The sequence below is a fragment of the Saccopteryx leptura genome, chromosome 5, assembly GCF_036850995.1.
Source record: "Saccopteryx leptura isolate mSacLep1 chromosome 5, mSacLep1_pri_phased_curated, whole genome shotgun sequence".
Taxonomy (NCBI): domain Eukaryota; kingdom Metazoa; phylum Chordata; class Mammalia; order Chiroptera; family Emballonuridae; genus Saccopteryx; species Saccopteryx leptura.
The window spans coordinates 128,842,258-128,855,374 of NC_089507.1; the positions used below are offsets into that span (position 1 = coordinate 128,842,258).

Here is a 13,117-nt window from a genome sequence, read left to right on the forward strand (position 1 = left end):
CTACCTCAGGCGCTAGAATGGCTCTGGTCACAACAGAGCAACGCCCCAGATGGGCAGAGCATCGCCCCCTGGTGGGCATGCCAGGTGGATCCCGGTTATGCGCATGCAGGAGTCTGTCTGACTGCCTTCCTGTTTCCAACTTCAGAAAAATACAAAATAAAAAAGACATAGGGAAAATAGAATATTTATCTTTTCATTTTTCATTAAACACATTCAGTTCCAATAAAATGTAAAAATGTTGTGCTTGCAATTCTACTATAAAATTTCCTATAACTTCCAAATTATAGCTGTAGGAACACATCAAATGCTGACCATTTTTCTTGCATTAATTGAACTACATTCACTCTCATCTTTGGCCTGGTGATGGTTTTATGCTCTGCATAGGAATGAACAGCATATGGACTGGTTTTCTGAATTTTCTTTCCATACCCCTTTCTTTTCATTTCTGCCTCTAGATGCTGCAGTAGATCAAAGCTTTTCAAAGGCAGCAATGTGAGTTGTAGTGTGATAGAGAATGATGAAGAGGAACAAGAATGCTTGGAACAGCTACAATAGTATCTATTATGGATCCATCGTAGAAGGATAAGCTGAATTGTGCCGAATTGATATGTGCCTATTGTTGAAGTTCTTTCTGTAACATCAGATAGAAATAATCATTTTGAGGCTGGCTTTCCTGGAAAAGATATTCTTTCTCTTTTAGACATGCATTTTTCTGTGTGTGGTAGAGGGTTCTGCAGTTAATGTAAGTCACATCAAATAAGTAATTCCATTTCAAAGAATTGGTTTAATACTGTGGCAATACTAAATGATCAAGCAATGAAATGTATAATACCAAGCTCTGAACTGGGAGTCCTTTGAATTAGAATTTATTTATTTTCATATTTATATTTGGCAAGCCCCTTAAGTGTGGAGAAATATAAATGCTTCAGGGAACTGTAAATGGGTTTCTGCCAAATAGGTATCCATTAAGAGCAAAATGTCTAGTGCTCTTGAGAATCTTAAAATTTATTTTCAGACATCATGAAAATCCTCCTTGGAACATGCACAATTTGTCTTGTCTCCATACTTAGGGCTTGGGCTACTTTGCACCATTTTTTTCTGCTAACATTTATCATTTTAAATGAAAATGTTAAATATTTTATTCTATTTAATTTTATAATACAAAATCTCTGATTATAATATATCCTCAGAAAGTGAATTTCCAGAGTTTCTTTTTAATAAACATTTTCCAGGGGATTCATTTTATAGTAAGATGTGTACAATTTATTAAAATCTAGGGGGTCAAAAGGCAGTTCGATTTTTAATTTTTTGAGGAATCTCCATACTGTTTTCCACAGAGGCTGCACCAGTCTGCATTCCCACCAGCAATGCAGGAGGGTTCCCTTTTCTCCACATCCTCGCCAGCACTTATTCTGTGTTGTTTTGTTGATGAGCGCCATTCTGACTGGTGTGAGGTGATATCTCACTGTGGTTTTAATTTGCATTTCTCTAATGATTAGTGATGCTGAGCATTTTTTCATATGCCTATTGGCCATCTGTATATCCTTTTTGGAGGAGTGTATATTCATTTCTTTTGCCCATTTTTGATTGGATTGTTTGTCTTCCTGGTGTTGAGATTTACAAGTTCTTTATAAATTTTGGTTATTAACCCCTTATCAGAAAACAGTATGGAGATTCCTCTAAAAATTAAAAATCGAACTGCCTTTTGACCCAGCTATTCCACTTTTAGGAATATACCCCAGGAACACCATAGAACTGTTTCAAAAGGAGAAATGCACCCCCATGTTTAAGGCAGCATTGTTCACAATAGATCTGAAAACAACCCAAGTGTCCATCAGTGGATGAGTGGATTAAAAAGCCTTCATACATATATACTATGGAATACTACTCAGCCATAAGAAATGATGACATCGGATCATTTACAATAACATGGATGGACCTTGATAACATTATACGGAGTGAAATAAGTAAATCAGAAAAAATTAAGAACTATATGAATCCATACATAGATGGGACATAAAAATGAGACTCAGAGACATGGACAAGAATGTGATGGTAACGGGGGGGGGGGTTGGAGGGGGCGAGGAAGGAGAGAGAGTGGGTGGGGGAAGAGGAGCAGCACAAAGAAAACCAGCTAGAAGGAGATAGAAGACAATTTGACTTTGGGTGAGGGGTATGTAGAATAATCAAATGTCAAAATAATCTGGAGTTGTTTTCTCTGAACATATGTACCCTGATTGTCACTGCATTAAAATAAAAAATAAAAAAGTGTAATAAAAGAATAAATAAAACATCAAAAAAAGTCTAGGGGCATTTTTGTAGTTTTATAAGCACAACAGAAACATAAATTTTTCTAATAGGTACGTTATTAAGAATGTAAACTACCAATTTTAGATTAAAAAGAAAAGAAAAATCTTGTGAGAAGTTGCTGTTAAGCTTCTCCATATGTCTTTAGTATTTTTTTTACCTATAGGAGAAAGATCTTTCAATTCTGTCACAATGGGTCCTTAAGCAGCACAGCTCCTTAAACCCAAGGACTGTGCAGACATAGAGAAGGTCACTTAAGAATTTTACCACTAGGAGCACTTCCTCTCTTGGCTCACCTGGGAAGGTATGGAGAGGTGGCTTTTCTTCATGATAGCCATGGTAAAGCTATCTTAATTCTATTTGGACAAACTGAAGAGAGAGTATCAAAAGAAAGGATTTAGGCCTCAATCTAAGATTTGACACAAACCATAATGGTGTGATTTCTTTCCCTCTCTCTAGATCTATCATTTGCTCGTCTAACTTTTTACCAACCTATGCGTACATCTATATACATACATTTGCATCTATACTTATACTTATATCTGTATTATTATTGTTCTTGAGGCCCTCAATTCTTATCAATGGTTTGTTTGCATCATCACTAGAAAGTTCTCCATTGAATTGAACATCATCTAGACATAAGGACATGTCTTTTCTCTCTTATGACACCTGTGTATATACATAGGCTAGAATTATACATGGGCTTAATTTTGCTACTTACCTTAGTCAGAATTAATGTCGTTTAAATGAATACATTTTCTTCTACTACACCTGGAAAATCATTTCTAATTTGCAGCCAGACTGACACAATGTTATCATTCTTGATATTAATATGATTATAACCTTGAGTTCTATAAAAAGTCTGCTATAATTTGGCATTGAATAACCTAAATTAGGATTTGAACTTTATATTCTTTTTCTATTATACTCTCAGTCAATTCTTTTTTTTCCATGTTTTCTGTCATATCTTGAATCCATTTTTGTAACTGGCATTTCCCTAGAAAATCATTCCTTCTTATCTAGATTTTCAAATTTCTTAGCGTTCATGAATACAAATTATCTTTTATAGTGAAGAATTATATTTTTTCTGGTTTTATTGAGATATAATTGACATATAACATTGTATTAAAGTCTGTAATATAATAATTTCCTATATATTAAGATGTGTTAAATAATTACTCAAATGAAGTCAAGTTTAGGATAATACTTTATCACTTTTTCTCCAAAATTCAGAAATAAATTGTACTCATAGTTAGGTTGATTAGGATTACTATCATCTTCTTTCTGCAAGTTTATATAATACTAAGATAGTTCACCTTTGTTTCTGCACTCTGTGCATGTAAGTAAGCATTTTAAAACTTCTTCTTATTCAGGATCTGAGACAATTTGTTTCATTATTTTAAAAATAACCTTGGGGGGAAATAAAGAAATAACCTTGGTAAAATCAAAGATAAACAAGAAACTTAAGTAGAACATTTTATTGAAATATTCAGTTGTACAATAATGACAATGTTCTGACTCAGATTCCATGAAAACATTTAATCTATTCAGTAAGAATGTTTATTCTTAAATGTAATAATTACAGTAGTAATCTGAATCCCTTCTATTTTTACTATTACATAACATGAATTTCTACCAGATTTGACAGATTGAAGTTTGCTATATACCGCACATACTAGATGATACTTGATCTTGATGGTTCTATTTGAGGTGATTAGATATGGTCTGCAGGCTTTCTGACGTTGTGCCATATAACGGATTTGAGAAGGAGTACATAGAACTCTACGGAAAAACACATTAAAGAGGTTAGGATTTTAGGGATTAAAATAAGAGACTTCTTTTCAGATTATGCAGAATGTAGCACGTTCTTAATGAATTTCTACTGGGTCTAGTATCCCCAATTCTTCCTCCAGCTCTCCCAGTCTACACTGCCTGCATCTCTGACACAAGCCTAGTCTTGGTGTGCGCCTGTCTTCTGTGCTTAGAAGCCACTGCCTCATCCTTACCTCTGGTGGGATGGGGGAATGCAATTGTCAGTATCTTGACCACTACTTTTTATGGTGCTGCTTTCTCTAAGTCTGCTGTAATTTATTTTAGTTAGGTTAAACAAAAGAAAATAAAAAATATAATAAGAACAACCAATAGCTTTCAGTTGGGACAACTATATCTTGCAGTATATATTAGAAAATCTAAAATGTTGAACATTTTATAGGGCAAACGACTTTATTTCTTTTTTTGTGTGTGTGACAGAGACAGGGAGAGGGACAGATAGGAGTATACAGACAGGAAAGGAGAGAGATGAGAAGCATCAATTTTTCGTTGCAGAATCCTAGTTGTTCATTGATTGCTTTTTTATATGTACCAAGACCGGAGGCCTACAGCAGAGCGAGTGACCCCTTGCTCAAGCCAGTGACCATGGGGTCATGGCTATGATTCCATACTCAAGCCGGCTATCCCGTGCTCAAGCTGGTGAGCTCATGCTCAAGCTGGAAACTTTGGGGTTTCAAATCTGGGTCCTCAGCATTCCAGGTCAATGCTCTATTCACTGTGCCATCACAGGTCAGGATCAATGTTAAATATTTAGGTAAGATACTATAATTATATTTTTTAAAAGTATAACTAAAGTCTTTACAGGTGAAATTAAATGATAGTTGGGATCTACTTAAAAACATTCTGGTTGACACTAAAAGTGAACCTTACTATAAACTATGGACACTGGGTGATAATGACATATTAATATAGGTTCATCAATTGTAACAAATAGCACTCTGGTGCAGGACGTTGATAATGGAAGAGGCTATGTGTGGGGTTGGCAGGGATATATGGGAGCTCTCTGTACAGTATGCACAGTCTTGCTGCAAACCTAAAACTTCTCTAAAGAAAATAGAGTCTATTTGAAAAAACTCCACCACCACTCTGGTGGGTGATGGAAATGGGAGGCAGTAGAAGTGAAACAAGAATGACCACAGATTGACAATTGTGGAATTTGGCTGATGGGTACATAGCAGTTCATTATACCATTATCTCAATTTCTGAATCAGAATATGAGAATTCTCTCTGCGTGTATAGAAGAGTATTTTGGAGAAGTCTGTTTCTCTGTTGTAATGTCAGAGAATATACACTTAGTTTAATACAAAGGCATTTATTTCTGAAACAATAGAAATCAAAATAGCAACAAAGGTCAAGAGCAATTAGAGGATTTCTTCCCTAGCCTTTCTTAACGGAAGGAAAAGGAATGTGAAAGAAGGATTTGTTTCATTAGAATATTTACTAGAAAATAGAAGAAAATTGCTTCCAAGATTTTTTAGAGTTGTCAGTTGCACTGCCCTGTGCATCCACAGTAGAGCAGCTGGCAGCAAACACTTGGAAAAGTAGGTCTGGTGGGTCTTGTGCCCCGGAGAGGCCGTCTTCTCAGTAAATGTAAAGCACGCACAATGCCTTCCTAGCATATATTTAATCATTGCAAGTTTATCAGATGTTAAAATTAAAAATGCCAAACTTAAAACATTACATTTTAATCCCTACATCATGTGTAGTCTTTAGATATTAAAAGTTAAATGAAGCTAATGATAAAAAAGATTAATTTTTTTTTAGTAAAAATTAAAATAGGCGTGTGTTATACCTTTCTACTTTGTCCAAAAGATACATTCGGTCTCTTAAATATGCATTTATTTATTTATTTATTAACCATTAAATAGGACTACATTTCACTTTTACTCAATGTCTTGATTGACTTGACAAATCATACAAATTAATAATCTCTGTACTCTGAGAAATATCTTACTTCTTGTTTTCACACCCACCAAAGCAATACTAAAAACATGCATGATATTGTTATTGATGAAAACAGGAAAAAGTCAAGGGTTGTGTTAGACTTCAGCCTCTCCTCTAAACCACTAGACACCCAATGGTGCTCATTTTTAATAACGGTTACAGTTGCTCATAGGCTATTTTTATTTTAAAAAATTGGGGAAAATTAAAACTTTTATATGCTCACTTTGACAAGAGAAAGAATTTCATAATAATATTTCTAAAATTAGACATAAGGAAGCATACATAGAGAGAAAGCAATGTGTCATGGCTAATTCCACTTTATACCCAAATGAATGGCTCATATTACCTACTTAGGAAAAGGGTGAGAGAGATTTTACTTGCCATTTTCTCTCTAGCCCACTTGTTATTATGCTGGTAAGGAGTAGTCTTTTTAAAAAGGGTCAAGAAGGATAGATGATGTATTTTTCCTTTTTTGTCTTCTGAGTTTTTGGGTAAAGGTCCTCACTGTCCTCACTGACATTAGGAGGAAACACAGAACACTATCCTCCCTTTTTTTTGACAATAAAATATGAATATTCAATGAGTATGACTGGGAGTAGCTAACTAACACTCTGTGGGTTAAACAGATATTTTCCAGATTTGCCAGTTCTTTGAGTATAAACAGTGACCACAAAGCCATTTAACAGTGTAACTGATTTTACAAGCAGATTGAAACTGTCCTGCACTGGAAAATTCTCATAACACATTTAGAGAGTCGGAAACTTCTTTCCGCCCTCAAATGGAATCACTCCACAAGAACATTCCTCCTACTGAAAGCATGTTCAAACAACACTGTGGGTGTGGGTGTTTCTGCTTCTGAAACAGTACAGTTTACCATTACTTCTTACCTCTGATTTCTCTGCATTGCTCCAGTTCCCATAAACTGGATTAACAAATGCACAATTATCACTTCCTTTAGTTTTCCTTAAAATACACAGGACCACAAAAGAGAAAGAGAGAGATAAATTATTGAATTATACTACAGTACATTTTTAGGCTATTATCTAGTAGAAATCTTTGAGAGACACATTGTCTTGCCAGAGTACTTACTTTTAGGAGTTTATTACCATAAGTAAAGACTTTTATGGAGGACAGACACCAAAGCAACTAACTACATTTTGAAAAGTAAATATTATTTGACCTCTGAATATATCCAAATAAACTCAGGCAAAGGTAAAAATGGCATAAGTTGGTCTTAAAATTGATTTATTAAAATATTACTTAAGCCTGACCAGGCAGTGGTGCAGTGGACGGAGCTTTGGAGTGGGATGCGGAGGACCCAGGTTCGAGAGCCTGACGTCGTCAGCTTGAGCGTGGGCTCATCTGGTTTGAGCAAAAAGCTCACCAGCTTGGACCCAAGGTTTTGCTGGCTCAAGCAAGGGGTTACTCAGTCTGCTGTAGCCCTCAGTCAAGGCACATATGAGATAGCAATGAATGAACAACTAAAGGTGTCGCAACAAAAAACTGATGATTGATGCTTCTCATCTCTCTCTGTTCCCATCTGTCTGTCCCTATCTATCCCTCTCTCTGACTCTCTCTCTGTCCCTGTAAAAAAAAAATTACTTAAATACTATAAGCATACAAAATTAGGAAGAATAATAAAATATAAAGCCAAACTGGTTATTGGTTATAAGGAAAGGTCACCCTAAAGTCTCTGAGCCTTCAAAAGCACCACGCCCTCACAGCCCAATGACTATTTTCCATGACAATGTCTGTCTTATAGATTTATGGCTCTACAGTCTTCAATATTTTAAACAGAACATTTAAATATGGCTCTTTTGATGAGTTCTTTATGTTAACGTTTCATTATATGAATCATGAAGAAACATGTCCTTGATAATCTCACATATTGGTCTAAATCTGCATCATTTACTCAGATTCCCTGGGCTCCTAAAAGATCATTTTCTGCTTATACTTTAATTACTCAAGAGTCAATAGACTTATCAGAAGACAACAAGCCCTGGAATAATTGCTCACAACTGATAAAGAAAAATTGCACATCACAGGAACAGAAAAACACATGTGCACACACATATATACATATAATGGAGAATAAAAGACTAGTTCCAGAATGATTGCCAGTGTCTTTAGGGAAACTGAAGAAAAATATATTTAAAAATACTTTTGCCTAATCAGAGTATAACAACAATAAATTTGTCAACAATATTCTTTTAAATTCTAAAAGCAAAGGTAGGAAAACAGGATGTTTTTGCTGATTTGCTTTTTGACAATAAACTATCATAGGTATTACCTCTTATTCATCCACCAAACCAACCACATGGTCCTCTTCTATAAAGAGCGAGCTCAATAGCATAATCTGGCCTGGCAGTATTTTTTCCCTGTGGATTCAGTGTCTTCTAAGCTTCCTGACCTCCACTGTATCTTTGCAATTGGCTTAAATTCAATAGCCTTACCAGTTCACCTTCATTGGGTCTACAATTTGGTCATTGATGAAAAGGGCAATAGCAGCTTTTGTAGGTTATATTTTGAAAAAACAATCATCATAAAATACTTTTAAATGATGAGACAATAAATATTAATTGAATACTTATGATTTTCTCCAATTACATCACACATGTGGTGTCTGATACCTTGCCTTTTCTTCCTCCAAGATGCATCAATGTTAAATTCTCAGAGTGGTAGCTCAGTAAGTGTTAAAGTTGGAGGATGAGAAGGGCAGCTCTCAAAGTTGAGACTTGGTAGGAAGTGAAGGGCAGTATTGAAATGTTCAAAATGTCAAAGCAAAAGCTGATACACGTGAGATTGACATGGAGGTGGGGAGAATCTAACAAAATGAAAATTAGGGAGTAGGTAAAGATGGAACAGTCATAGATATCGACAGCTCAGAAAAATTAATCTTGCCTGAAATCAGGCATGAAATCAGGAATCAGGAGGAAACCCAAACCATATGGCTAGACAGGACAGATGGTCCAAAGACCAGGCAGGCAACCAACAGGCTTGGCTCTCAATTAGATAGAAGTGATGCAAAAGCAACACAGAAGATCTTGATATGAAATGATTATTTTTTGTTTTAGACTGCTGCGACCCCAGATGACCTAGACCTAGATTAGCAGGCAGAAGTCAGGTAAAATGTCCAGCCCTGTTAATTCAGCTAGTGAGTTTACTTCTGAAAGGATTTTACATCTTAAACAATTTTCTATTAAAATGAAAAAATAATGTAAGTGGACACCCTTTGGAGTTTGGGTAACTATTTAAAGGAAGGGAGCTACTTAAGGGTAATGAAAAGGAAAGAGTCATAGTGTGAATAGTAGGATGTGAGCAATGGTTAATTCTTCTTATTTCAAATTATTTTATTAGTAATCTCAAACTTTTATTTTTTCCTGATCAAAAGATGTCTCCCAGTATTGAAATCAATTCTTAATGCTTTTCCTATTTATGAGATAAAATATTCCCTACCACTCATAAATACTTCCATTCAGTGAATTTCTAGTGTCAACCTTATATATTTACGCATTCATATTCAATGATAAAGTTTTCTAGCTTCATCAATTTTTTGAAGTTTGATATTCAAACATAAGCAATTTTACTTAAAATGATGGATTCTTTTTATATGAGGAAGATAAAATGTTTTTTATTATAAAGTTTTCTGCTAGTTCTAATACTGTATGGTGCAATGGTAAGCCTGCATTAGGCTAAAAAATGCTATGTTTAACTTATTTATTTGTAGATAGACAAGACAGATGGTACAGAAAGAGTTGAGGTTTCAAAGAATTTAAACCACCTCTAGGTATCATCAAGGAATTGACTTAGAAGATTCAAGTAAAAGGAAAGAAACTGCATGGATCACATCGTTTTCCACCTGTAATTTATGCATTCACTTAAATTATTTATGCTCTTGCTACATTCAATACATGCCGATACTGTATAAAGTAAAATTCTGAGTGGCATACAGAGAGATATGTCAGTGCAGAAATAGGCTAATCCTAATGGGAATTCCCAATTTATTTAGTAAGAATATGTATACATCTAAAAGAATTCACTATAGTATTAATTAAAAATATGGAAGGGTTTATAACAGATACCTGAAATTATTGTAAATGAGCAATGAAGAAAACTAAAAATAATAAAACAAAAAACTTATCTATGTTGAATACAGTAAATACAACTTTGAGGTAAATGTTTATTTTATTTATTTTATAGATAGTATCTTAACTGACTTATTGATTTGTAATTTACATACTATACAATTCATTCATTCAAAATATATAATTAAAGGTTTAGGTAATATTGATTTCATTAATTTAATTAATTATTAGTTTTGGGAACTGTGTTAAAATAACATAAAATTTGACATTTTAATAATTTTTTATGTACAATTCAATGGCATTCATTACATTCACAGTGTTATGCAACCATCATCACTATGCATTTCCAAAATATTTTCATCACCACAAATACTAACTCTCTAGCCATTAAAAAATAATTCTCCATTTTCTCCTTCCAGTCCCTATAACATCTAATTTATTTTCTGTCTCTGAATTTACCTATTCTAGATACTTCATATGAGTAGAATCATACAATTTTATCTTTTTTTGTCTGGTTTATTTCATTTAACATAATGCTTTCAAAGTTCATCCATATTGTTCATCTGATATATCTTGTGTATTTGTACTTCTGATAATGGACACCTGAGTTAGTTGCATCTTTTGGCTATTGTAAATAATCTGCTATGAACGTTGGCATGTAAATATCTGAGTCCCTATTTCTGTTCTTTTGCATCTATAACTAGGAGTAGAATTGTTGGTTCATATGGTAATTCTATTTTAGCTTTATGAGGAAGCATCAAGCAGTTTTCCATAGCAGCTGCACTGTTTTACATTTCAACCAATAATATATGAGGCTTTCTATTCTCATTTTCACAAACACTGTTTCTGTTATTGTTTTCACTATTATTGCCATCCTAACAAGTGTGAAGTGGTATTTGATTGTAGTTTTGAGTTGCATTTTCTTAATGACTAACAACTTTAGTATTGGCCATTTTTAATCTTCTTTGAAGAAAAGTCTGTTCAAGTCTGCTTATCTTTTTAATTGGATTGTTGGTTTCTGTTATTGAGTTAAGGAGTTTTCATGTATTCTGGGTATTTTACTCTTACTAGGTACATAATTTCAAATGTTGGGTAGGTTATCTTCTTACTTTCTTGATAATGTCCTTTGATGCATGAAGAATTTAGTAACTGTTTCTTTTGTTCTTCTGCTATGGGTGTCATACGTGTCTAAGAATGCATTGCCAAATCCTGATCATGAAGATTTTTTCCTATATTTTCTTCTATATGTTTTATGGTTTTAACTCTTATATTTAGGTCTTTGACCCATTTTGAGTTAATTTTTGAGCATGTTGTGTGATAGGGGGCCAACTTCATTCTTTTGCATGTGAAAATTCAAGTTATCCCAGCACTATTTATTCAAGAGACTGTTCTGTCCCTACTGAATGTACTAGGTACTCATGTCAAAAATCAATTGGTTATAAATATATGGGTTTATATTTAGATGATCAATTCTATTCCATTGATCTAGTCCAGTGGTAGTCAACCTGTTCCCTACCACCCACTAGTGGGCGTTCCAGCTTTCATGGTGGGTGGTAGCAGAGCAACCAAAGTATAAATAAAAAGATAGATTTAACTATAGTAAGTTGTTTTATAAAGATTTATTCTGCCAAACAGCTAAAATCTGACATAAAGTACTTGGTAAGTAATTATTATTATATACTTTAACTTCCTGTAACTCTGCTTTATAAATTTTATAAAGTAAAGTTACTTCCCTACTTTATAAATCACTATTACTGTGGAACCGGTGGGTGGTTAGAAAATTTTACTACTAACAGAGGTACAAAAGTGGGCGGTAGGTATAAAAAGGTTGACCTCCCCTGATCTAGTCCATTCACATGCTAATATCTCACTATTTAGTTTGCTGTAGCTATATGGTAAGTTTTGAAATCAGGAAGTATGAGTTCTCCAACTTTGTCCTTTATCAAGATTGTTTTGGTTCTTAAGTACCCTTGCATTTCAACGTGAATTTAAGAATCAGTTTTACATTTCTGCAAAAAGGCTGTTGGAGTTTTAATAGGGAATGCGCTGTATTGATTGCTTTAGATAGCATTGACAGCTTAATAATATTGTCTTCCTATCCATAAACTTGAAATGTTTTTCCATTTATTTAGGTTTTCTGTAATTTCATTAAGTAACACTTTGTAGTTTTAAGTGTAGAAATCTTTCACCTGCCTGGTTAAATTCACTGGTATTATATTCTTTTAGATGGTATTGTCATATATGATTGCTTTCTTAATTTATTTTCCTGATCTTTTTGTTGCTGATATTTAGGAGCACAACTGATTTTTGTGGTTTGATCTTGTATATTGCAACATTGCTGAGTGATTTATTAGCTCCAATAACTTTCTTGTAGATTCTTTGAGATTTTCTTTATTTTCTCTTTTCTTTTTTATTTTATTAAGTGAGAGGTGGGAAGGCAGAGAACCAGACTCCCACATGTGCCCCTACCAGGATACACTAGCAGGCCCTCCACCAGGGCAATGCTTTGCCCATTTGTGGTTGCTGTTCTGTTGCTCGGTAAATGAGCTATTTTAGTGCCTGAGATGAGGCCATGGAGCCATCCTCAGTTTCCAGGGTCAACTTTGCTTGAATCATTTGAGCCATGGCTGTGGGAAGGGGTCAGAAAGAGAGAAAGAGAGAAGGGGGAGGGTTGGAGAAGGAGATGATCAGATGATCTCTTCTCCTGTGTGCCCTGACCAGAAATTGATCCCAGGACTTCCACAATCCAGGCCGATGCTCTACTGCTGAGCCAACTGGCCAAGGCTGAGATTTTCTATATATACACAATTATATCATTTATAAATAGAGATAACTTTACTTGTACCTTTCCAATTTGGATATCTTTTATTTATTTATTTTTTCTTGTCTAATTGCTCTAGTTAAGTTTTCTTATTACACTATCTAAAATTGGGGTAATTATAATGCAACAA

The 13,117-nt window shown here is 34.4% G+C and overlaps 1 protein-coding gene across 1 annotated transcript in view; it reads right to left on the reverse strand.

Moving 5' to 3' along the window:
• Positions 1-3,770: 3,770 nt before the first annotated feature.
• MALRD1 (MAM and LDL receptor class A domain containing 1) overlaps positions 3,771-13,117 on the reverse strand; it is an 837,423-nt gene continuing 828,076 nt past the window's right edge. Inside the window, 2 exon segments of the mRNA XM_066386561.1 lie at positions 3,771-4,089; positions 6,969-7,044. Coding sequence (XP_066242658.1) covers positions 4,009-4,089; positions 6,969-7,044 — 157 coding nt within the window. The 3' untranslated portion in view covers positions 3,771-4,008.